The following is a 26257-nucleotide window of genomic DNA, read 5'->3' on the forward strand; positions in this document are numbered from 1 at the left end:
GAATGTTTTCTCTCAGGCATTGTGCTGGGCCTTCAGTAAAGGAAATATAGTTTATAGATTTTTTTTTAATCTTAAGTTTAATTTTAGCTTTAATTTTTTATCCAAACCATGAGAAATCAAGAACTTAATTTTTTGGAAGAAAACTGTAGTTGCCATCTGTGATATAAACATGAAGGTCTAGAGGTAGAGTTGATTTGTTTACCATTTAGATTTGAATAACTTATTCAGGAAAAGTAGATTTTGTCTCTCTTTTGCTAAAGTATATTTTGTTTGCCTACTAAAGTTAATATTTAGTTTCAAAACCTAAAGATAAAAGGTAGGCCAATATTTAAGAAGCTTTATTCTATACCTTTCTGACAAGAAGCTATAAAGTAACTTAGAGCAAATGCAATCAGTATTCTTATTTTTCCAGTTTAAAAAGTAATAAATATTCACATGCCAGGTTTTTTACCTTCTCACAGTTTAGGCGATATGATAAAATTTTCTAGCCAAGGGGACACTGAGTTGGCATGTGTATTGATCTTCATTTCAACAGGTTTCGATACTTACTGTCTTCAGAGAAATTTTATTTCTTCAAGTAAATGTTTTAATTGAAGTGTAACATACATATAAAGAGTGCATAATTGAAGGAATATAGCTCTATAAATTGTCACAAAGTGGTCACATCTGTGTAACAAACTCTGGAAGGAGAACATTTCAGCACTACATGTCTTGGTGTGTGTTGGTACCTAATATTTTTGGCATTTTACCTAGAAGTTGCTGATACAGCCTTTCTCACGGTACTTCTCTGAAGGAACCAAATCTTGGATTCATTTCTCTATTGCAGTTTGCATTTAGGCTTTCTGCTTGCCCAGGATTTACTGAATGTTGTGTTTGCTCATCTTGAACCTTCCCAAGTGATAGGAAGGCAAGGATGATTAATACACAAAACCTGCCCCATGAAGGAATAACTTAGTTTCAGGGACCAGACCAATACTCAGAATAAGTACTATTGTTATTTCTGCTCTCATGGAGGTATGGACCCTGTGCTATGATAGCATCAAGGTAGAAACAGTTTATTCTGATAAGGGGTTGTGGAAAACCTTTTAAGAAGTTGTATTCGAGGGGCACCTGGGTGGCTTAGTCAGTTAAGCGTCCGACTCTTGGTTTTGACTCAGGTCATGATCTCATGGTTCGTGGATTCAAGCCCAGTGTTGGGCTCTGTGCTGACAATGTGGTGCCTGCTTGGGATTCTCTCTCTCCCTATCTCTCTGCCCCTCCCCTGCTTGCTCTCCATCTCTCTCTCTCTCTCAAAACAAAACATTTTTAATACAGTTATATTTGAGTTGGTCTGAAAGATAAGTAGGAATTTGATAGGAAAAAGGCACTTCCTGTGATAATAGAGAAGGTAGATGTTGGGTTGAATCAGGTATGTACAAGTGGCAGAAGACTTGAATGGCAGTAACACTTGACCTATTCAGGACCAGAAGTGTTGACCTTATGCATAAAGGGTAGAAGGGAAATGGGAAGAGACTGGGGAATAAGATGGTACTGGAAGCTTTTGTTAGATCAGAAGTAGGTATGATGGTGGTGAAGGAGATGAGAGATCTGAAGAGCTAGGAAAGAGTTGATGATGAAGAGGGTCGTTGTTTTGGGGCACCTGCGTGGCTAAGTTGGTTAAGCGTCTGACTCTTGATTTCAGCTTGGGTCATGATCTTGTGGTTTGTGGGTTCAAGCCCAGCATTAGGCTCTGTACTGACAGTGAGGAAGGAGCCTGCTTGGGATTCTCTGTCTCCCACACTCTCTGACCCCCATCCCCTCTCTTCCGCTGTCTCTCAAAAATAAATAAACATTAAAAAAAAAAAGAAAAAGAAAATACCTCTTAAAAAATAAAAGAGGGCCATTGTCTTATTACTTTGTCCTAAATTTTACTTCTAATAATATATCCTATTTCTTTAGACTTGGGTACATTTTTTTGGGTAGGTGATGACATGACACTAATACATGTGCGTGCACACATCTTTTTTCTCATAATTTTGCTTAAAAGTACAGCTGATTCTTTTGAACTTCAGACATCTCAGACAAAAAAGTACAAATATTGCAAAACTTACATACGTACATACATATATTTATTTTTATTTATTTATTTATTTATTTATTTATTTATTTATTTATATTTCTTTCTAACTTGAGAAAGAGTGCACGAGCTGGGGAGAGGGGCAGAGGGAGGAAGAGACAGAATCTCATGCAGGCTCCATGCTCAGCATAGAGCCCAATGCAGGGCTGGATCCCATGACTGTGAGATCATGACCTGAGCCAAAATCAAGAGTCTGATGTTCAAGTGACTGAGCCAAGCCACCCAGGTGCCCCTCCCATATTTATATTTAAACTTTTCTGAACCATCAGTACCATGGGCTTCACACATTTCTTTATTTCTGAACCTCCCTAAGGTTATGGAATTCTTATTTATACCTTTCTGAGGTTTTAGAAATCTCACCAGCCTGGGGGGAAAAAAAAAGTGACTGTCTGCTGAGACCACTCATGTTACACATGATCAGGGTTATTGACTGAGTCTTGAATGGAGTAGGGGACCTGGTTGCTTCTCCCAAGATGATTTAAATCTGGACTGCTTATTGTCTAGTTGGGTCCTTTTTTGCAATTAAACTTAATTTGTTAGGTTAATAAGGCCACTTAAGTTCCCATTGCTCATATAGATTTTCGTTTTTTTCCAGGCTGGTAATTCCATGCTGGTATTTTTCCTCTGGATTAAATTCTTAATTGTCCTCTTATCATTACCCTGTCCTGGTAGAGATTATTACAAATTTAAGCATGCCTTATTAGAATCTTGTGATTAGAAGGCTGCCTAGAATTTTCTTCCTCTGAGATAAAGGATTAGTCTAGGAGTTTGATCATTTTAGGACAGATCATGGAATATTTTTTTTTTTAAACTAAATTTCTTTGTATGACCTTATTCTGATCATTCCCCTTTCCCCTCCTTGTTCTTGTTACAGTTTTTTTTCCTCAAAACTTTTGGTCTTGCACAGAATTTCCGCTCATTTCTTTGTAGACACAGATAGAAATTTATGTCTCTGGAAACAAATACTCCAGTATATTGACAGTCTTCTATTTATTTAAATCAATAAAAAATTAACCATGTTCTGGGGGGAGGGGGAAAATTAACCATATTCTTTTCTTTACCTTTTCCACATTTCAACCTGTTTCTGAATATTTTATTTTTCTCTTTTTCAGTACTATTTACCAAATAAGTGTATATCCACTAAATGTAATTTTTTTTTCTTCAAATGTCCACATTGTCACAACTTGTCCACTGGAGGCCCTTTTAGGCTGTTTCTTTTATCTCTTTAGAACTCTCCCTGACATCTTTATTAGGCTTTCTTAGCCTAATTCCAGGCTTTCTTAGCCTAATTCCATGCTTCTAGACACATCCTGATCCCCACCCCACCTTCATCAGTAGATGTGAAATTAGCTGTATCTTAAGACTTCTAGTTCATTTCAGTAGGAACTGTATTAGAGACCAAAATTTGGGTGCCCATGATACTTAGTGATGGACAAAAATGTTGCCCTTGTTCTTAGGAAATGGTCATTGGTTGATTTTTCTTATTTAACTGATCACATTGCTGTGTCCTACTTTCCCTTCTGTGTAAGGTTTCATCGATCACTCCAACTTTGCTCTATGTTGATGAACTGCAGCTTTCTAAAGAGAAGTTCCAATAGGATTGGAGTTTTGCAGGGAAACTGGCAGTCTGGGACTTGTTACTTAAAAGAGAATGTGGAAAGTTGTACGGGAGAGGAAAAGAGCTTGCCTGCTAGATTATCTCTTTCTTCACTGTGGCAAACAGCCAGTTGTTACTTGAATTTACCTCTTTGTTAGTCCTGGCAAATGTCTGTGCAGAGAAACTTCTGTTGGCACTTGGATTGCTATTTCAGAGTACCAAAACTTAAAAAAAAAGAAAAAGAAAAAAAGTTGCCCACAAATCCTGTGTGTGAGTTATGGAAAAAGGAGGTAAATGTTCCAGGAAATAAAATAATCCTAAACTGGATGTCTAGTGGTTGCTGCCATGACAGAATTTTTCCTGGTACCTTGTTCTTTCATTATGCCAGTTGAGGTTAAGCTTGAAAAGTTGACCTCCAAAACTTGTGGTGTGGTTTCCTGGTTTTGTTGCCTGTCTTAATTTGTATTTATCTCAAGTTACCTCTTTTGTAGCTCTTCAATATTCCCCCAAATCTCTTACCCTTCCTATCCTGCCCTCCACTTTTTACACTTAATCAGTGGTAAGGTCCTATTTGTTTGCATATGATTTTGCAGAGAAATAATAAGACTGATTAGAACTCTGTTATTGCCCTATACTGCTGCCATTTCAGGAGAAATCAGCCTGTAGTTCATGACTGAAAATAAGTACAGAGTTGGTATTTGGGAACAATGAAGAATACCATTTGTCGACCGTGTTTTGCATCCGCGATCTCATTTGGTCTTCACAACAGCTCTAGGGAAGTAGGTGAATATTAAATCCCTATTTGACGTGGAGATATTCAGGCAGCCAGTAAATTATTTAATCCCAATCCATTATGAGGCTGGAGAATGATAGAATACAAGACGTGAGCCCAGGTGTGTCTGATGCCATGCTTGTACCACCAGAAGCAGATCTTAGAGACAGACAGCCAGCTACCTCCTGAGTGTGTTACTTAAGTGGAGTCTCCTTAGAAGAACTTGTGGAATTCTCATTTTGTTGGCTACCTAATGTGACTTTTTCATGTGCTTTTTCTAAAGCAGTATTTCCTTCACTAGTACTTGAGTCTGTTGTAACTCTATTTATGTTACATTCTTTTCAAAGGATGAGGTTTCAATTTTTAATAAATTTAGCAAAAATCCATTTTTACTTGATTGTTTTTAGGTTAAAAAGTTAGTTCACCGTTAGTTAAAGGATACTTAACTTTTGCAAACAATCTGTTGTATACTCTAACAAAGTTATCTTTAAATTGAAATGTCTGTATTATTAGTTGCCAGTATTTCTAGAAGTCTGTGTTAACTTGAGTCATGATGGATTTTTGTTTTGTCACTGAGTAGAGCTGTTAAAACGTTTTCCTAGCAAATTGTGTTTAAGAGTTTAGAGTTTAGAATGGCGTGACTCCCCCCCGCCCCCCAACCCAGAGGTAATTACACAGAATATTAATCTTTAGGAATTTAGGTTTTATTGCTTTGATTCAGAGGAGGATACTTATAAATCTGGTGACTTTGGTTAAAATAAAACACATTGTCCACGACTGTCTGAAATTTAGTGTGTATCTCTTTTTATTATGGATGTGAAAATCAGACCATTGTCAGTTGTGCTCACTGAAATAATCTTGACATTGAGGAAATCACAGAGGGAGGGTGCATAGGCTTGAGTATATATTTTGATCTATAACAAAGTTGATTAAGGTAAGCCTAAGGCAAAATTTTTATTGGTAGTTAGAAAATGTAGGTTTGCAGTGTGGAACTTAAGTTACTTTGAAACCATTTTCTATGAGTGAGTCCTGTTGAGAGTCAGATATATCATTGAATGTGTGGACTTCTTGACTTGTAAGAGATGTTTAACTATTTGGATTAAGTCATGGAGAGATCCAGAAAGAATTCCAGAGATTGCAAATGACCAGCCTTACTCTGGAATTAATAAGATTGTGTCTCTTTCCAGAAGTGAAAGACAGGGTGGGTGTAGAGGTTATTAAATTCTTAAGATGCTTTTCATGGTTTTCTTTTCCTGAGGAATAATGGCACTGTCATCATTTGGGAGAAGTAAGAATCTAGACACCTTGCTTCCCTTGTAGCCTTCCTCCTTGATTTTGGAAAAGTCACTCTAGCTCTCTTGAGACTTTTTTTTAATGGTTTTTAATTTTAATTTTCATTCTACTTTTATGATCATGGGGAAATTTTAAAGATTGGGAGAAGTGCTAGAAGACAAAATGTAGGCAAACAGGGTTTTGTTTCTTTTTTAAAGGACAAGAAGGTGGATATTGCTGACTACAGAACTTGGCATTTGGGGACAGACACTTTGTGACGATGAATACTTACAAGAATAAGCAGTGATTGCTAGTAGCCAGCAAAATTGAACTAGGATTTAATCTAGACAATCAACTTCCTAAAGACAGAGACCATTTTCTTACCCCACCCCACCCTTCCCCATTTTAAAAATTTAAAAGTATACAGAAAAATATAGTGAGTAATATAGAAGTATTTTCTCTAGATGTTTGTTTGTACTTACTTCCAATCTTTTCACCTTTAATTAATAAAGCATGGCAGACCTACCTAAAATCTCCCACCTATTTTTTTCATTTCATCTTTTTATTAATATTTTGAGCAAAGCCCACTATGTCAACTGTGTTTATTATTCATCCTTTTTCATTCCTTTCTTGCTTATTTTGGATCAATTAAGTATTTTTCCATTTTCTCCCTATGTTAATTTAGAGGATACATACTCTTTTTAAAAAATTGAGATACAATTCAAATACCATAAAATTAACCATTTTAATTTTTTTAGGCTTATTTATTTAGAGAGAGAGTACGCACAAGTGGGGGAGGAACAGAGAGAGAGAGGGGAAGAGAGAGAGAATCCCAAGCAGGTTCCACACTATCAGCACAGAGCCTGATATGGGGCTTTAGCTCACGAACTGTGAAATCATGACCTGAGCCTAAATTAAGAGTCAAATGCTTAACTGACTGAGCCACCCAGGAGCCTCTAAAACTAACCATTTTAAAGTATGCTAGTCAGTGGTTTTAATATATTCATGAAGTTGTGCAAACATCACCACTAATTCCAGAACATTTTTGTTAACCCAGAAGAAAACCCTGTACTTGTTAGCAGTCACTTTTCATTCTGTCTCCCCTCCCCCCACACCTGTATTTCACCTTTGCCCCCTACCTTGATCAAGGTAAAGATATCATGTTTGTGTACTCTTCTAATCCAGTTTTTATACATTGATTTATGTATATAAATTGTGTGTATAAGTGTGTCTGTATATAGGTGTGTGTTTAAAATGTTTACACAAATAGCTTTATGCTATATATGTACTAGTACTATGCAAACATTATTCTGTATTCATAAAAACATCTTGAATTTTTTTTCTCACATCATTTGTGTTTCTGGGGAAGGACATCCCCTAGAAATCCCTACTCTACCATTTTCGCTGATGTCACACTATAGCCACTTTTTATACCATTCTGTTCTCTAGTTCCCAGCAACATTCTGGTCCAAGTTATTCTAAAGTGGGCATATAACATTTTCATCCTTGTTCATTCAAGAGCCTGTCTTTTAGAGGTTAGGTCATGGCATGGCAGATGTGAATTTTTTGTCCTTACACACTTCATAGGTAAGGGTTGGGACATGACATCAAACCCTCTGTGTTATCAGTCTCTTCAACATCCACATTGTATTTCTCATTTTCAGTGCTTGGGTACCCTTGGTTCTTGGTATCTAGTAATAGGAATTTTATTGTTGATTTTCATTAATTTCAGATTATTCAGTGATCACATAATCAGTTGGGTGACCATAAATAACATTTTCAATGGACATTATTTATTTCCTCTGCAATTAGGGTGATGATATAATGTCCAGCCTGAGGCACTTGAGAGTAAAGGGAGTGCTGTTAACAATTACAGTGGGGTAATGGTTGTAAATTGGAACTGTCTTGAGCAAAGAAATATGTAGTAAAGTGAAAGACCGTGATAGACAGTGATTGGCCATGTTTGGACAGAACAGGGAAACTGATTCAGTTGTGCTGGGAAGTGATAGCTCAGTGATCTCGAGCCATCATTCGGAATCAGTGTGAACCTGTGTACCTGAGAGAGTGCATGATCCAGAGTATGAATCAAACATGTGAAACCAGCACAGGATTGCAATCAGTGCTTTAGGAAGGAAGTATAAAGAGTGAGGAGAGGGGAAACATTTCCTGAGGTGGTGGCAAGCATTTGTTGAAGCAATAATGAAAGGAAGTTCTCTTTTAGTGTGTTGATTAAGCTCTAGAAGGTTAATGAACTCTCTTCTCAAGGGAAATGAGTTTTGCCCTTTCTGAACCAATTGGACACAAGAGTAAAGATAACGTGGGTTTCCTTATCAGAAAACCAAGATTGATGATAAAGGAGAAATAAGACACTCTAAGATGTCATCCTGTCACCTTCCTTAAAGAAAGTTTCTTCTTGCATGTGAATTGTTCTTTCTATGTTCTTTTGGTGGACTCTCTAGAAGTTAATATGCTAAACTATCTTAGTGGTTAAACTGCTACGGTAGTGAATTAGATCGTGAGGGAAATGTCAGTTACAGGGTATTAGGGTTTTACAGGCATTGTGTTCTTGGATTTGTTAGTAGCTTTCTTCATATTGCTCCTTTTGCTCTCTTTAGCTTAGTTAAATCATTCATTTAGCTAGTGTTTATTGAGTGTATACAAGGTACTGTTCGACTAGGCACTGGTGATAGAGTGGTAAACAAGATAGTCGTTGTGACAGCAAGGATATCACCTGTTTATAGAGATGCTGAGGGTGGAGGCAGAGAGTTACCCAATAATATTTGAGCAACTGAACAGACTAGATTATTTTGGATAGCAGTGAATACTGACACTAAGATAAGCAAATGTGATGGAGAATGCCAGAGGTAGGAATGAAGGCTATTAAGATACAGATAGTCAGAGAAGGCCTTTCTGAGTAGGTGGCAGTTTCGTTGAGGCCTAAATGATAAGCCAAAGCAGTAGAGTGAAGAGGGAGTCCTAGCAGTAGGAATACCAGGTGTGAAAGTGCTGAGGTAAGAATGCGCTTGGCATGTTGAAGGAACATAAAATCAGTGCGGGTAGAGCCTAGTGTGGGGGGTATGGCAGAGATGGGCATCAAGAGTTCTGTGATAAATTTGAGACGCTTAGGCTAGAGATACAGATTTTAGTATTATCAGCATGCAGATGAAATTTAAAGTCCTAGGAATGGATGAGATAATTTACAGGATTGAGCCCTGTCAACTCTATCTTTGAGGTCAAGTAGAAGAGGAGAAGCAGTTGGTGAAATAGGAAGAATGTTAGGACATTGTAATCCCAAAGAAATCAATTGAGGGAAGTGTTTCAAGAAGGAGAAAAGTGGTCTGTCATGGAGGACGCTGCTGAAAGCTTGTGTGATGTGAGGACAGATCAGTTTTGTGTACAACTCTCATTTCTAATTCTGACATCTCACTGGTCTCCAGGGTTTAGCTCACCTTCATCTCCTAAGTTGTCACCATCCTGAGTACTTACTAGTACCCCAAAAGTGTTGTGTTTCTTACTCTCACAATGTTCCTCCCCTGACCCTCTTTGCCATAGCCTTGCCTTTCCTGTACACTTTAGTGTAACCACCTTAGCTTCCCCATGATCTCTAGCTTTCCCTTTGACCCGTCACGGCATCTCCTTGCCAGCATGTCATCTGTGTTCCATGGTGGCCAAGAACTAGTCTTGGAGCTGAGTACAGAAATACCCTCACCCTCAGCCTCCTGTCAGTATCTCCCAGGGTGTTGCATCACGGTACCTCCTCATTCTCTCTTTCCAACTCCATTCTCTGAGTACTGTGATCACCACCTTTTTGTGGTTGTTTCTCCTCGGCTTCTTATTAAGTGGAGTGGGTCTTCTGGTTCTACTTTCTAGGTCCTTCAGTTAAAGCCATGGTATTGCTATCTGTTTATGTGTTTTGTACTTTTCTTTTAAGTAAGGTTCACACCCAGTGTAGAGCCCAATGTGGGGCCTGAACTCGTGATGCTGAGATCAAGAGTCAGATGCTTAGGGGCGCCTGGGTAGCTTAGTCAATTGAGCATCAGCTCTTGATTTCTGCTCAGATCATGATCTCATGGTTGGTGAAATTGAGCCCCATGTCAACTCTGCGCTGACAGCATGGAGCCTGCTTAGGATTCTCTCTCTCTCTCTCTCTCTCTCTCTCTCTCTCTCTGCTCCTCCCCTGCTCATGCTCGCTCACTCTCTCTCCCTCTCTCGATAAGTAAGTAAACATTAAAAAAAAATATGCTTAACCAACTGAGCCCTGCTGTTTTGTGGTTATAAATTAAATAACATTTTTATTAAAGTGTAATATGCTTGTAGTTAATAAAATATATGATTACCCTCAAAGGTTATATTGAAAGAATGGTATCCAGCTTCATTTCTCTGTACTGTCCTAGTCTCATTTCCTAGAAGTGGCTATTTTTAGTACTTTTGGCTGTTCTTTCTGATATTGCCATATTTATAAATGACATATATATGTTATTATTTCTTGATTTTTAAAAACGTTTAGATATAATCTATGGACTTTCTATTATAGATGAGCATTTGGCTCTTAGTCTCTTTTTCTTTTGCCATCAGAAATCTGTTGAGCCTCAACTCCACTATTTCCATTTTGTTTTAGAATTTCTACCTCTTTATTTTCTCTGTTCATTACATCAGTTTTATCACACTTTCCTTTAATTCTCTAAATGTGGTTTTATTTGGTTCTTTTTTAGTAGTTGTTTTGAAGTCTTCATCTGATAAATCCAACATCTGGGAATACTCAGAGATCATTTCTATGGACTGCTTTTTAATTGCCTCTCTCCAATTATGGGTCACACTTCCTTTTTTTCTTTGCATGTCTTGTAAATACATGTTGACCACTGTATATTTTAGATAATATATTGATGCAACTCTAGATTTTTTTTTTTTTTTTTTTAAATCACTGATGGTGGTGGTGGTTTTGCTTGCTCATTTGTTCAGTGACTTGGTTGGGTTAAATCTCCAAAGTCTGTCTGTCCCATAGTATGTGACTACTGATCTCTATGTTTTTATTTTGATTTGTTTTTATTTTTAAGTGCACAGAATAGTGTTCAGTCAAAGACCGATCAGGGTTTGGAGTCAAACACTTTGAGCCAGTAAGACCTCTCTTCTCTGCTGATGGGTGCATGTGGGCTGTGGAGCAGTCCTACTTTGGGCTGTTTTCAAGTCAGCTCTGGCTTTACTTTCCTCTTGCTTCTATTTCAGTTCTTCTGTGTGTGTCCATGGGTTTTGTCAGCTAGGCACGTGTGGGTAGCTTGGGCCTGCTCTGGTCTCTGTTGTGCGTGCTCATAGCCTACAATCAACCTGAACTGTGAAGAGCTTTTTAAGCTCCCTCTCACTGTCTAACTCCCTAGAACTCCGTGTTAAGTCTCCTTAAGTCTGCCAGTCCATTGCTTGCTCCATATGGTACAGTAGCCTCAGGCTAGCAGAGCCACTGGTCCACCCTTTCATTTGCCTCAGAGATTGCCACTTTGACCTGTAGTCCCAATCAAGTGAGTCCCCTCTGGCAATGACAGTGAATCTGCTGGTTTCAAGGCCTGCCCCCTCCTTGTTGAACTTCTGAAGTAATATAGCTGAGGTGGGATGAGGCAGCTCCTGGCAAGAAAGCCACATACTTACGCTGTTCTTACCCAAAGTGCAGTCGTTTTCATGAATAAACGCTTCTCAATTTGTTGTATGTCTCTGGTTGATTGCCAGAGCACCGAAATGGTTGTTTTTGACTCGTTTGGCTAGCTTTATAGTTGCTCTTGGGGAAGAGAAATCTGTGGACCTCCTCCATTTGTTGCGCTAGAAGTTAGAAGTCCCCTGGGCATTTTTAAAAAGTCCGTCAGGTGATTCTGTTTGCAGGCAGGCTTGAGACCCATTATACCTAGGATTCTCCAAGCTCGTATAAATACGTACACATAAAATCATGGTGTAAAGTTTTTGCCATAGTGAATTTCTAAAAAAAGAAAAGTCTTTAGTATCTGAGGTATTATAAATAAGGACCTAATGTTAAAATAGGACCTGAAGGGGGTTAGAATATAGACCTAAATTCTGCCAGGTACGCCAGCTGCCTTTCTTGTTTATGTATTAAAGTTGGCAGATTTAGCCCTTGGGCTTGGTGTGGTATTATTTTATGTTCAGCTTAGTTGGCTACCATCCATTTCCTAAAACACTTTCCTAATCTAATTTTTCCAGGTTGGAAAGCTGCTTAAGCATGTGCTGTGTTCAGAGGTTGTCTGGAAATCTACGCTTGACGTATTCTTAACTCTGAAAGGATATTATTCATGGTTGACATATTAGAGGAGGGCTAAATTGAGAACACTGGATTATTACAGAACATTAGCTAACTGAATTTTTTGTGATGCTTTCTAAAGACTGCCAGCCAGGCTTTGGGGATATGAGTAATTGTCTAGTTCTGGGCTCCATTGTTTAATGATGTACAAGGATAAAGTGCATTGCACCCTTAAACCGGCAGTAGACAAGAATAGCATAAAAAAAAGCTAGCATATCACTCTTATTTAATAAAATATAAATGCATGGAAATGTGAAAATGCTGGTCAACAGAATCTATCTAGCAGGTAGAGCTGTGTTAACATTTTTGATATATTTTCCTTCATTTTTCTGGACTGGTGATTCTCAAAGTGTGGTTCAAGGGCATGAGTCCCAACACCTTTTCAGGAGGTTCATGAAATCAAGACTATTTTTCTTGATACTACTTGATACAAAATACTACTTATTTTGTTATTTGCCTTTTTTATTCTCAAAAGAGATAGCAGAAGCAGATATGAGAATTCAGCTGTATTTTGTTAAGACAGACATTAAAGAGATTTGAGCAAATGTCACTCTATTAAATGTTTTTGGTTTAGAAAATAGTTATTTTTGGCAAAATATGTTATTTATGTTAACATGTAGTGGGTTTATTTTTTAAAGAATTTTAAATATTTTACATGTTAATTGGTTTTAATTTCTAATATGAGAAGTGTTGATATAATTCACATAAAAGATCTTTTGGGGTCCTCTAATTTTTGAAAAATTTTGTAAAGGGGTTCTGAGACCAAAAAGTTTGAGAGCTACTATAGTAAATATAATGTAATTGGCATCATATTGGGAGTGTTGGGTAGCTCACATTTTTGCTTAATATGTCACAGATGTTTCCCATGTCATTATTTTTATTGGGTCCATAACATTCTTTTATATAATTACCATCACTAGCTTAACCTTATAAATAATGCTGACAAATTTTGCACATGTCAGTTTCTTATGATAATTTTCTTTTTAATTTAAGAGGATTTGCAGCTCGCTGGCATAGCTACTTATTACCTAGCATTCTACAAGGCATTGACATGAAAAAATCTAAAATGTGATTCCTGCTGTAAAGAGAGTTAACAACAGATCTGAGACTGCTTATTATTAGAAAGACCTGCTTCCAAGGCTGGACCTTGGCTCACATCTGGTAACTTGCTTGGTAAACACTGATATAAAACTGACTCTACATTGTAAGAGTGGTTTATTGTGCCTAAATTATTTATACAAGCAATTTGGTTTATGCTGAACACCTGCTTTCCTTATTAGAGTCAGGAATTTTGGTATGTGCTAGGCAGAGAGCTTACCTACATGACCAGCCTCCAATAACAGCCTTGGACACTGAGTCTCTAATGAGCTTTACTGGTGGACAACACTTTGCATGTGTGTCAAAATTCATTGCTAGCAGAAGTGTGTCCTGTACCACTCTGTTGGGAGAAGTGCTGGATGCTTGTATCTGGCTGCTTTCAAGACTTTTTGTCTCTAGTTTTCTGAAGTTCATTTATGGTGTTTCTTGGTATAGATTTCTTCGGGTTTATCTTTTTTGGAATTTTCTCAGCTTCTTACGTCTTAATGTATGTTCATATCTTTTACCAAATTTGGGATGTTCTAGCCATTACTTTTTCTAATACTTTTTCCACCCCACTGTCTTGGTGTTTTCCCTCTGGGACTCTGTTGACAAGAATGTTAGATTTTAGATCTTTTGTTACAGTTTCAAAGGTCCCTGACACTCATAAAAATTTTTTTCCAGTCTCTTTTCTCTTTGTTGTTCAGATTGGGCAATTTTGGTGGTCTTTCTCAAGATTCCCTGATACTGTCTTCTGTCTTCTTCATTCTGCTATTGAGCCCACACATTAAATTTTTTATTTCATTTATCATATTTTCTGTTCTAAAATTTCATTTGTTTCTATAATTTTTATTTCGTATTTCTTTGTGTAGGGTTTCTTTCTTTCTTTCTCTTTGTCATTTGTTTAATCTGCCCGTGGAAACATTTTTATGATGGCTGCTTTCAAATCCTTATCAGATAATTCCACCATCTGTGTCATCTTGGTGATGGCATGTATTCATTATATTTTTTTTCTTTTTTTTTTTTAATTTTTTTTAATGTTTATTTATTTTTGAGACAGAGACAGAGCATGAACTGGGAGGGTCAGAGAGAGAGGGAGACACAGAATCCGAAGCAGGCTCCAGGCTCTGAGCAGTCAGCACAGAGCCGGACGCGGGGCTCGAACTCACGGACCGTGATACCATGACCTGAGCCGAAGTCGGACGATCAACCGACTGAGCCACTTAGGCGCCCCGTATCTTTTCTTTTTCAAGTTGAGATTTTATTGATTCTCAGTATGATGGGTGATTTTCAGCTGTATCCAGGGCATTTTAGATATTATGTTATGAGACCCTGGGCCTTGTTTAAGTTGTCTGTCTTAGCTGGCCTTCTCTTACACGATTTTCTGGGGGGAAGTTGGAGTGCCACTTTATCACTGCCAGGTGAGGATAGAAGTCCAACCTCCTTACTTTCCCTCTGTTGATACCCATTAGGAAGGGGCATCTCATTTCTGCTGTGCAAGGGTAGGAGGTTGGTTCCCATTAGGCATCTGGTGACGCCACTCTGGTTGGCAGAGGGGGAGGAACCTGTCACTACTTTCCATTTGGCCTCCACTGATATTTCATTGTGGGGGCACTTTACTGTTGAAGGGTAATGAAAGTCCTGGCTCTTCGTACATTTTTTTCTGATATGGCCCGTGTGTGTGTGAGTGTGTGTGTGTGTGTGTGGGGGGGGCTTTGTTACACTTGGATAAGGGTGGAAGTCTAGACTCCCCAATTCGCTTTTGCTAGTGAGGTAGGGATTGGACCATGGTGGTATTCATGGTGTTTGGTCAGGAATATAGTGGTTATTGTCTAAAAGGTTTCTCCCTTGCTAGGTTGTCCCATCCTTAGTCCTTTTTAGAGAGAGTGGGTTTTTCTTGGGATGTTTTTGTGTGCTCCTGTTTGTGTTTCCTGGATGGTGGCTTCTCCAGTACTCTGTCTGGAATATATGAGGCAAAAAGAAAACTCAAGAGAACTCACTATTGTGTCGTTCCTTAGGTTCCATTGTCCCTTCTATCTGCTGACTTCTGTATGCCTTTAAGAACCTTCCTTGTGTTTGTAATATGTAATGTCCAGGGTTTTTGTTTTCCTTAGTGGAAAGAATAGGGAGATGTCTATTTTGATCTGTAACTGGAGTCTTGATCTTGAACTTGACAGAATTCATTTATGATGTAGTCATCTGAAGAGTCCTAGTCTGAGATTTTACTTTTATAATCCATTTCACCAACAGTGAGTTTAGGGTAATATTACCTGTCTCTGCATTCATTTTCTGATTTATCTAGTAATTGTGAAATGTTTTCCTGTCAGTTTCCTTTTTGTTGTTGTTGTTGCCATTATGGTTACAGGAAGGAAAAATCCTAAATTCTCAATTGTTTTCAGTGAAGTTTACAAAAGACTACAAAGTTAGTGTTTCCAAGCGAGTGAACTGTATTTATGTCAATTGGACAAAAAAAAGTTCTCAGTAATTCAAAATAAAGACAACAGAAAAGGTGGGGATATTTCTGGGTGGATACGGGGAACATGAATAATAGGAAAGAATAAAGAGGTGAAAGATGTGAAGTTTGTGGATGATAATGAAAAGTGTGGAAAGAAACATAGAAGAATTTGAAAAGAGTTTTGCAGAAAAGTATTAGGAAAGGTAGATAATAAGGAACAGAGAAAAGTGAAGAGAGGGAAGAAAACATGAAATAAAGCAAAAAATGAATAACCAGATCTAGTGAGGGAGATACAGAAAGCGGACACGACGTTTGCTGGTACGGCTAGTCCATAGTGTAGGGTTGCCTAGGGATTAGTATCCTGCTTTTTATTTTTTATTTTTTAAAGGTATATAAGTATGTATTTATTTTCTATTTAAATTTTATGCTTTTTAAATAAAGGTGATTCTAATGTAGAATAAATGCTCTGTCTTAAGGGATTTTTTTTAAAATAGTAAATACTAATATTTTTATTCTGGCATAAAGCAGTATTTTATACATTAACTTATAGAAAATGTATTTTATGTACAATTGTAAAGAAACTGCTGCACAGATAACTCCAATGTAAAAATGGATTGTATTTTAAAAGTTCATTGAGTTTGATACTTCATGGGAAAATACATACCATTGTATCTTTTGGAATACAAATTTTTTGTTTTGGGAATAAAGCAACACCTCTTTGGAAAAGTGTCTGCCAGTAAGTTTAAGTACTTAAGGAAAAGAGTTCATGGCTGTCTGATAATTTTTACTCCAAGCTCCTTATAGCTTACTGAATTTTTAAAAATCAGGTTTAATAGAATCATGGTCAATATAATTTAGTAAAGAACAGTTATAAACATATGGCTAAGTATACTCTAGTAACCATTATCCTAAGTTATGCAATTTATTGTTTTTTCATCTCATTTCACTATGATAATGGAATTTAGAACTTTATGATAATTGCTAAAAAGAGATTTCCCTGACTTCAGGGAAATCAAGGAAAATGATTTGTAGCTATTTAGTGGGAAACTACATCTAAGAGTGTGTTGTAATAGGTATATGCAGCATCATTTGATTATCTTAAGGTGTTGTGCTTTATTTATATGATCAGTGGATAGATTTTAACTTACTAAGCCTTTACCTGGAAGTCTGTTTTGAGTGATATTGTTAATGATTATACTACTTAGGGGACAACTTGGAAACAGTGATTGTATTCCAGAAAACTTCTCACCCATAGCTTCTCTGGTATTCATTCACTAGTTAGGATTCTGTTTTGTAAGCATAGTGAAAACATTATGTAAGGGAACAGAGGAATTTTACTCTTTGCTTTAATCTAAATAAAGTATATGATTTTGTGTATCAGTGGGCTCCATTTTCCCTTTGAGTTTAGAAGGGTGCTGCAGGTTTAATCCGTGCTTGTATGGTAGAGCCTGACTGGAATACTCTAGGGACATTGAATGGTCTTGTTAATTCTACATAATTCTTAAGAGGTCCTTGGAAATAGGTGTCCACTGAATATTTTAAAATATGTCTATGCCCCAAGTATAATCTTGAGGATTATGTCCTGAACATTTTAATGCTCCCTTCTCTCCCTGGATCTCTTAACATGTAAGCCAGAGAGAGGAGAAGCAGCTAGTGCATAGTGGAGCAGAACCACACAAATGTCCAGGCTGCCTGAGTCTAGACCTACTTTGAGGACAGTATTGGCTTAATGCTGTTTAGTGGGTAGCTCAGCATCACCTTGGAGCTTGTTAGAAATTCTTCTTTTTTTATTATTTTTTTTAATCAAAAAAATTTTTTTTAATGTTTACTTATTTTTGAGACAGAGGGAGACAGAGCACGAGTGGGGGAGGGACAGAGAGAGAGGGAGACATAGAATCTGAAACAGGCTCCAGGCTCTGAGCTATCAGCACAGAGCCCGATGGCAGGGCTCGAACCCACGAACTGTGAGATCATGACCTGAGCCAAAGTCAGACACTTAACTGACTGAGCCACCCAGGTAACCCGGAGCTTGTTAGAAATTCTTAAGTACCATGTTAGGCCTACTGGAATCAGAATCTCTTGAGGTGGGGGTCCAGAATTGTGTTTTAACAATCTGTGTTTTAACAATCCAAGTAGTAATGTTAGAGCAGTAATGTTAGAGAATAAGATACTTAGTCTTGTTTGTAACTTTTAGCTGTCCATTCTAATTAGAATTGTTCAAATTCATTTCATCCTCTGTCTTTTGGACTCCTATTCACTATGTCTTTTGGCTTTTCTAGACCAGTTCTTTTTTTTTTTTTTTTTTTTTTAATTTTTAAAAATGTTTGTTTATTTTTCAGAGAGAAAGAAAATGCAAGCAGGGCAGGGGCAGAGAGAGAGAGGGAGACACAGAATATGAAGCCGGCTCCAGGCTCTGAGCTGTCTGCACAGAACCTAACATGGGTCTCGAGTTCATGAACTGTGAGATCATGACCCAAGCCAAAATCGTACACTTAACCTACTGAAGTCACCTAGGCTCCCCTTTTCTAGACTAGTTCTAAACCTTTCTGAATTCAGTTCTTTTATTTTTTAAGAGATTTTTAAGTAGGAAATTGCCCATAATTTCATCTGGGCCTTCTTCCTTTTAAAAAATGGTTGCATAAGAATGGTAAATGTGCAGGGCGCCTGGGTGGCGCAGTCGGTTAAGCGTCCGACTTCAGCCAGGTCACGATCTCGCGGTCAGTGAGTTCGAGCCCCGCGTCGGGCTCTGGGCTGATGGCTCGGAGCCTGGAGCCTGTTTCCGATTCTGTGTCTCCCTCTCTCTCTGCCCCTCCCCCGTTCATGCTCTGTCTCTCTCTGTCCCAAAAATAAAAATAAAAAACGTTGAAAAAAAAAATTAAAAAAAAAAAAAAAAGAATGGTAAATGTGCAATGAAATGTTTTTCAAAGGCAATGACTTCCTGAAAAATAAAGCTTGTTAAATTGTGGAATCTATTACTAAGGGAGCTCCTCGCTCATATATGTGTATGTATGTCACACACACACACACATATATATTTTAATATTTGTGTGAAGTAGTTCATTGTAGTATTAAAGGACAGAGGGATGGACCAGATGACTTATCAACATTCTTTCCAGTGCCAGGATTTTATTGTTTAATATATATTAAAATTAAGAAATTTAAAAGTGGGTTTAATTTTTGGTAATTTTAAGTTTAACATAAGGCAGTTTTTGTTTTTATTTTTATTTTGAGAATGAGACAGAGCAAGGGAAGGGTGGAGAGAGAGGGAGAGAGAGAATGCAAAGCAGGCTCCACACTGTCAGCACAGAGCCATATACAGGGCTTGAACTCATGAACTATGAGATCATTTCTTGAGCCAAATCCAAGAGTCAGATGCTTAGCCGACTGAGCCACTCAGAAGCCAGTTTTTAATGTTGGCTTATAGAACTCAGTAGTATCCCTCACATCTTGCTAATAAAAAAGTACTATTGTTTGAAAATGAAATTTTTTGTTCTGTTTTTATATATAACATACTGGGTTTTAGTTTATAGCACCTTTTTGTTTGTGTTAATTTTTCATCTATACTGTTTATACATTTTTTTAATTGTTGAGTCCAAAGCTGTTATTTTTAAATTGTTGAATCATATAAAATTGCCATTTTTGTTAAAAATAATCAAATATCAGCGATTTTATATGGTTCAACCTAATAAGTCTTTGAAGACCTAAAGATACACTTTTACTGGAAAACTGATTTGATTATTTGATTTGAAGGAATTAAAGTGGTTTCTCTGGAAATTTTGTATGTTTCAGAGTCTTAGGTTCACAGAACATGATTTGTACTTTCATTGTCTAATCTGGATATATAATTTTCTACAATTAAAAAGATTCGGGTCACCTGGGTGGTTCAGTCAGTTGAGTGTTTGACTATTGATTTCGGCTCAGGTCATGATCTCATGGTTTGTGAGTTCAAGCCCTGAGCTGACAGTGCAGAGCCTGCTCGGGATTCTCTCCCTCTCCCTCTCTCTCTTCCCCTGCTTGTATGCTCTCTCCCTCTCTCTCTCTCTCAAATAAACTTACAAAAAAAATTTTTTTTTAAGTTAGGTTCTGTCTACAATAAAACAAAACAAACAAACTAGGCATTTCCTGGTAAGATGATAATATAAGAGTTTCCCACACCGTCTTGCCATGTCCCCTCCCCCATAGAAACTGATTGAAATGATTAAAGAAAAGCAAAAAAAAAAAAAAAAGGAATTGTGCTAGTAATGTTGAAAACAGAGAATTGTCAAACACGTAATCACAAATTTGAAGAAACTGTTTTTATGTTATGCTAAAGTGTGAACTTCTGGGATGATACACTACTCTCCTCAAGGGAGCAGTATAGTACTATGGGAAATATAGGTGGAGAAAATTCTAGAAGTCACTAGTGAGCCTGTGTTTGGGTAGATGATGGAGGATGGACTGCACAGGAGAGCTGTGTAAAGATCATATGTAACTCCTTTCTGTTTGGAGGAGCCAACAGCGTTCTGTGGTATTCCTGGCAGGACTAGCTCAAGGCTTTACACCACACATACTCTTTTTCACTGACATGGCTTTCTGGCTGGAGTATGGACTTGCTCTGATGTCATGGAGAGAACCCTTTGAATGCGGAAGGGTGGAGTTAGAAACAAAGGATGGATGTGAGAGATGGGAAATGGCCCAATTGGAACCCTTTCATAGCTGTGGGCTTTGGGCTAAGAGCAGCACTAGTATCTGGCCCTGAAAGAAGATACTTAGGACTCTATCCAGTACTTCATGGGCCCAAGGGATCTTTTCACAAGCATGGCCAGGTCATCTGAAAGCAGGACAGCACTTTGGAATTAGGGATGGGGGTATTTATCCATTGGGACTGGTTACTCTCTTTACTTGGTGAAGCTGGCCTCTGGGAAGTTGGTTTCAAAAAGTACCAAGAAAATGTAGGGACAGAGACTGCCCTCAAGTCCATATCCCATCTTCCCACTCAAGAGCTGCTAAAAGACCTAACCTGTATGTCATCCTGTCCCTCCTGCTTACTTTTTAAAAACTTACATTTTTAAGTTTATTTATTTGATTATTTTGAGAGAGGGGGAGGGGAGGGGCAGAGAGAGAGGGGTACAGAGGATCCGAAGCAGGCTCCATGCCAATAGCAGAGAGCCTGATGCGGGTCTCCAACTCATGAACTGTGAGATGATGACCTGAGCCGAAGTCAGACACTTAACCGACTTTAAGGAGCCCCTTGAAAACTTATTTTTAAAAAAGTTTCAACTGAAGAAGAGTTACAAGGGTAGTACAAAATGACTTTTCTATACATATCATCTGTTATGAACATAACCTTTCTATCAATTTGTTGTAGTTTCTTTTCAGAACCATTTGGGAGTAAATTACAGAAATCATGCCTTTTTACCCCTAAATAATTTAATGTTTGTTTCCTAGGAACAAGGAATTCTGTTTAAGTACTACAGTATAAGGATCATACTTAGGGAATTTAACATTGGCACAGTATCTACTGTATATTCTGTTATTTTTTCCAGTAATGTTCTTTGTTGCATTTAGTTTGTCCGGTCTAGGATTCAGTCCATGGCTGTGCTTTGCATTTTGTTGTCATGACTCCTTTAGTCTCTTAATCTGTGATAGTTCCTAGTAAGCCTTTGTCTTTGATGACCTTGACATTTTTTATAATACAAGCTTTTTGTTTTGTACATTATCTCTCAGTTTGGATGTGTGTGATGTTTCCTTGAGATTAGATTCAGATCATGCATTTTTTGGCAGGAATGCCACATAAATGAGGTGTGTCCTCTGTGTATCATATCAGAGGCACGTTGTATCTGTTTTCTGGGTGCTGACATGAACTTTGATCACATAAGTTAGATATCTGGCAGGTTTCTTCGTAGTAAAGTTAGCATATTTTTCCTTTTGTAAATTAGTAAGTACTTTGTAGGGAGATACCCTGAGGTGACATACATACCCCATTTGTTCCTCAGAAAACTTTGATCTGCTGGTTTTAGCATCCATTTTTGATTCTTGCCTGAATCAGTTATTGCTATGATAGTTGTAAAATGGTAATTTTCCAACATCCATCATTCCTTCTACATTTATTAGCTTGCATTCTACTAAAAGAAACACATCTCCCTCACCTGTTAATTTTTGTTTATTATTTTATTAATGTTTATTTTGAGCGAGAGAGCAGGGGACGGGCAAAGGGAAAGGGAGAGAGAGAACCCAAAGCAGGGTTGAGAGCTGAGAGCACAGGGCCAGACGCGGGGTTTGATCCAATAAACCATGAGATCATGACCTGAGCCTAAATCAGGAATTGGATTCTTAACTGACTGAGCCATCCAGGTGCCCCTCATTTATTATTTATATGAGGTCATGGATTCTTATTTTATTCAATAGGTATAAGCTATTACTGTCAATATTTGTTTTGGTACTTAAGTTGTCTCTAATTTGGCCAATAGGGGCCCATTAAGTACCATGCTGTGCCCTTTTGACAAGTCCTGTCTTTTTGTAAATAACATTTTCTTAGTTTACACCAAATTGTTTCAGGTTCATCTTAAAGTTACTTCTCCAGAGAGTTCTAATTCTCTTTTGGGCAGATGATGTCAAGAAACCACTATCTCAGCACTGTGTAAGTGTTAAGAAGAGGATTTTAAATTGCTCACGTAAAGAGGGAAGAACTGAGAGGAAGTTTACTCATGCTAAGTTTGGACACAGCCTGCTTGGTGTAATTGGCCCTTATCCACACTGTCCGGACCTGGCAGTCTACACTGTTTTAATTCCTGTAGCCTTCTAGTGTGTTCTGATCTCAGAGCATATTCCCCTTTATTATTTATTTATTTATTGTTTGTTTGTTTGTTTGTTTTGACTCTTCAGAAACACTCTCTCCTGTAGATGAATTTTAGAGTCATGTGTCAAAACTCATATACCAAAAAAGTTTCAGTGTTCTTTTGAAAGATAATGAATTGAATTTATAATTAAACTTAGGGTAGAATTTATCTTTTTTTTTTTTTTTTTTTTTTTTTTACAAGATTGAATCTTCTCGCTTAGGATTGAGAGATGACTTCATTAACTCTTCCATTAGAGGTTTCAGTAAAGGGTTTGTAGTTTTCATCACATGAATCTTATAAAATTTTTTTAATGCTTGTTTATTTTTAAAAGACAGAGAGTGTGAGCAGGTTAGGGACAGAGAGGGAGACACAGAATCTGAAGCAGACTCCAGGCTCTGAGCTGTCAGCACAGAGCCCGATGCAGGGCTCAAACTCACGAACTGCAAGATCATGAACTGAGCTGAAGTCGGACGCTTCACCAATGGAGCCACCCAGGTGCCCCCATCATATGAATCTTGCATATCTCTTGTTACAATTCTTTTAGTTTTTGTTAGAGTATAATTGTTTATAGTTTTGTGTTTGTGAATAGTATGTTTTTAACATTTCTTTTATTATGAATATATGCGCCTAAACTATGAATGTATAGTGATGAATTTTTTTGAACCACTACCCAGAGCAGTCAATAGGACCTAGCTGGCACTCTGAAGCTCCCTATATGCCCCTCCTAATCACAGCCTTCTTTTTCCTTTCTTCCCTCCTAAAGCCAGCAAGTTAAGGAGAATATAGCTGCTTATATGGTGATTGTTCAATGTATGGAAGAATGACAATTGAGCAGGGCAGACTTTTTTTCCCTGCCACAGAATTCTGAAGAGATGTTTATTGTGTGAGCTTTTGTGTAAGGGACAAGGAACAAGATAATTGCCTGTTGTTAAGAATATCTTTATAACCATGCAGGTTTATTTTTTTTAGGTCTGTTTCTTATTGAGTCTGTCCTTGAAGAAGGCAGAGATAATAATATTAAATAAAAAGTAGTCTTTCTAAGGTGTGTTTTGTTTAGATATCAAAATAGTAGCCTTGGATTATCCAGCTTGATACAGAAGTTGAAAACCATTGTTCTGGTTTCTCTTAGTTTAATGAGGTTGTAGAAATTGCTCATACTACTCCCATATCCCTCAACTACCTTTCAGCATTGCTGATCAAAATTAATGAATGGTTTGTCTTCCACCATCTCTTAGATTTTAATGTCAGATTCTGTCCTTAGGCATCGTCTCACTGTGCACTTTGTCTCTGAGCTGTCTGATACTGTTGTTTCAATGCCTGCATTTATCCTCATGAAATACACTTTATTTCCCAAACCAGGTTTTCCTGACCTGTGATTCTCTCAAATTAAAATGGATGACTGTTAACTGGAGTCATTTTACACCTGCCTAATAAGAAGTTTTAGAAATAAGGAATTAAAAAAAATTTTTTTTTGTAATGTTTGTTTATTTTTGAGAGAGAGAGACAGAGCATGAGTGGGGGGGGGCAGAGAGAAAGGGAGACACAGAATCCAAAGCAGGCACCAGGCTGTGAGCTGTCAGCACAGAGCTGAACGCAGAACTCAAACCCACTGACCAGGAGATCATGACCCGTGCCAAAGTTGGACACTTAACCGACTGAGCCACCCAGGCTCCCCTAGGAATCAGGAATTTGACCAAAGTCTGGCTTAGGGAAATCTTTGCAGAATTGGAAGTACAGAGGAAAAAGCCTATAGAAATTAATGATAATGCTATAAAAAAGGTAATATTCATTTTATTAATTATATTATCAGTTTCAATACTTTATCTTAATACAAATAAGGTCTTTATATTTGTTTGAACCTTTTGAGAAATGATGTTAGTAGTATGCCTGAAATGTTAATTCTAAAAACTTTGTCCTTTTTCTCCCTGTCTTTACATTTCTGAAAGACTAAGTAGAAAGTGTTTGCATTCTTACAGATATTAAGAGCATTAGGGTTAGTTGTAGCTTTGCTATGTATAAGGGTTGGGGCTCTTTTTTCAGTTCTGTATCAATATGTAAATGAACATCTTTCTGAAAAATGTGACTTTAAAATTTCTAATCTTACAGTTAGGTTTTATGTTTCTTCTTTTTTTAAAGAAATATATTAAAAACCTTTGGTTTTGCTTCTAGAAAAACTGATTGCTTATCAACGAGAGTTTCTTGCCTTGAAAGAACGTCTTCGTATAGCTGAACATAGAATCTCGCAGCGCTCTTCTGAATTAAATGCCATTGTACAGCAGTTCAAGCGTGTAGGAGCAGAAACAAATGGAAGTAAGGATGCATTAAATAAGTTTTCAGGTACAAATGATATTTTTAGTTTCATAAAAGTTATGTTTTCAAAGGGTTATGTGAAATAATTTATTTGAAAGTTGTATAAAGTAGCTTATCAACCAGCATATATTACTCTTTTCAGAGAGAAACATTGCACAAAACTTTGTATAATGGTAAATTATAAAACAATTTTTATTAATTGCTAAGTTTGATTTTAAGAGAGTAATAATTGATTTAGATTTCAGTTGTGTAAATTTCACCAACTAGAGCAAAAACCCAGATCTCTTCAAAAATATATTCCAAATGAAATTAAAATTTAACTTGGTGTTTTTACACACATAAATGTGTTTTTACACATAAGTCTTTCAAGATTAATATACCTTTTCATTTAGCATCATCTTTTACCATTTATTCTTCTTGTCTTTAGATTCACTACCTAACCTTATTTAAAAAAAAAACAACTTTTTTTCATATTTATTTTTGAGAGAAAGAGAGACAGAGTGTGATCAGGGGAGGGGCAGAGAGAGAGGGAGACACAGAATCGAAAGCAGGCTCCTGGCTCTGAGCTGTCAGCACAGAGCTCATGCAGGGCTTGAACCCTTGAACCATGAGATCATGACCTGAGCCAAAGTTGGATGCTTAACCAGCCCAGGCACTCCACTACATTACCTTACTTTTGAATTTTCATGCTCTGTCTTCCCCTCCTGATTGTGAAATTTGTGTTGTGGCACAATAACATTTAAAAGTATGGAATGGAATAGATAATAAAAAATCACCTATAAGCCTGCTGTCGAGTGATTTCTCTTAACATTTTTTCATTTCCTTCTAGTCTTTTTTCCATGCAAGTTTATCTTCAAAATTGTAATTGTTATAGCCTGATTTTTACTTTTGAAATTATGCTATTAGCATTTATTGTGTCATTTAATATTTTTCAAAAATACCGTTTTTAATGGCCTTTTGTCAGTTAATCATATACCATAATATATTAAACAATTTTACTATTAGGCAAATAAGATTTTTCTGTGTTATTTTCTCTCCCTAGTTTATAACTCTGTGATGGATGTCTTTATGTATAACTTGGTCACATTTCTGGTAGCCCTTAAGTTACTTTTATTAGATTATGACTTCCTTAAAAACAAGGATCTATGTTTTAATGTCTGTTGATTTCCAAACACATGACACAGTGGCTGGGACAAAGTAGATGATCGCTAAATATTTATTGAGAGCATGAAAGTAAAATTCCTAAAAGGGAAATGATTGAGTAATAAGACAGAAATGTTTTAGGGTTTTTGATGCTGTCTTGAATAGCTGTAACATATATCAGATTATCACCAAAATTTAATAGCATTTGATCTGCTAACTTGATAGATTGAAATTGGTGCCTTGTAATTTATAATTGTTTCTTTACTTATAAGATTAAACATTAATTTCATTAAACATATCACAGTCATTTGCAGTTTTTGGTGAATTTTTGGTTCTTATATTTTTAATGGAGTCTTCATATTGCTTCACATGAAATCTTTTTTGAAGCTTTAAGTCCTTATT

At 37.1% G+C, this 26257-nt stretch overlaps 1 protein-coding gene across 2 annotated transcripts in view; it reads left to right on the forward strand.

The window, feature by feature from the left end:
• MGAT4A (alpha-1,3-mannosyl-glycoprotein 4-beta-N-acetylglucosaminyltransferase A) overlaps positions 1-26257 on the forward strand; it is a 121756-nt gene that overhangs the window by 18010 nt on the left and 77489 nt on the right. Inside the window, exon 3 of one of the 2 annotated variants that reach the window (XM_053890612.1) lies at positions 24572-24712. In XM_053890612.1, coding sequence (XP_053746587.1) covers positions 24572-24712 — 141 coding nt within the window. Of the gene's footprint in view, positions 1-24571; positions 24740-26257 lie in introns of both variants that reach the window. The other variant, XM_053890611.1, reaches the window with a different exon arrangement.

The sequence above is a fragment of the Panthera pardus genome, unplaced genomic scaffold, assembly GCF_024362965.1.
Source record: "Panthera pardus isolate Hobbes unplaced genomic scaffold, ASM2436296v1 HiC_scaffold_25, whole genome shotgun sequence".
In the NCBI taxonomy this organism is placed as follows: Eukaryota; Metazoa; Chordata; class Mammalia; order Carnivora; family Felidae; genus Panthera; species Panthera pardus.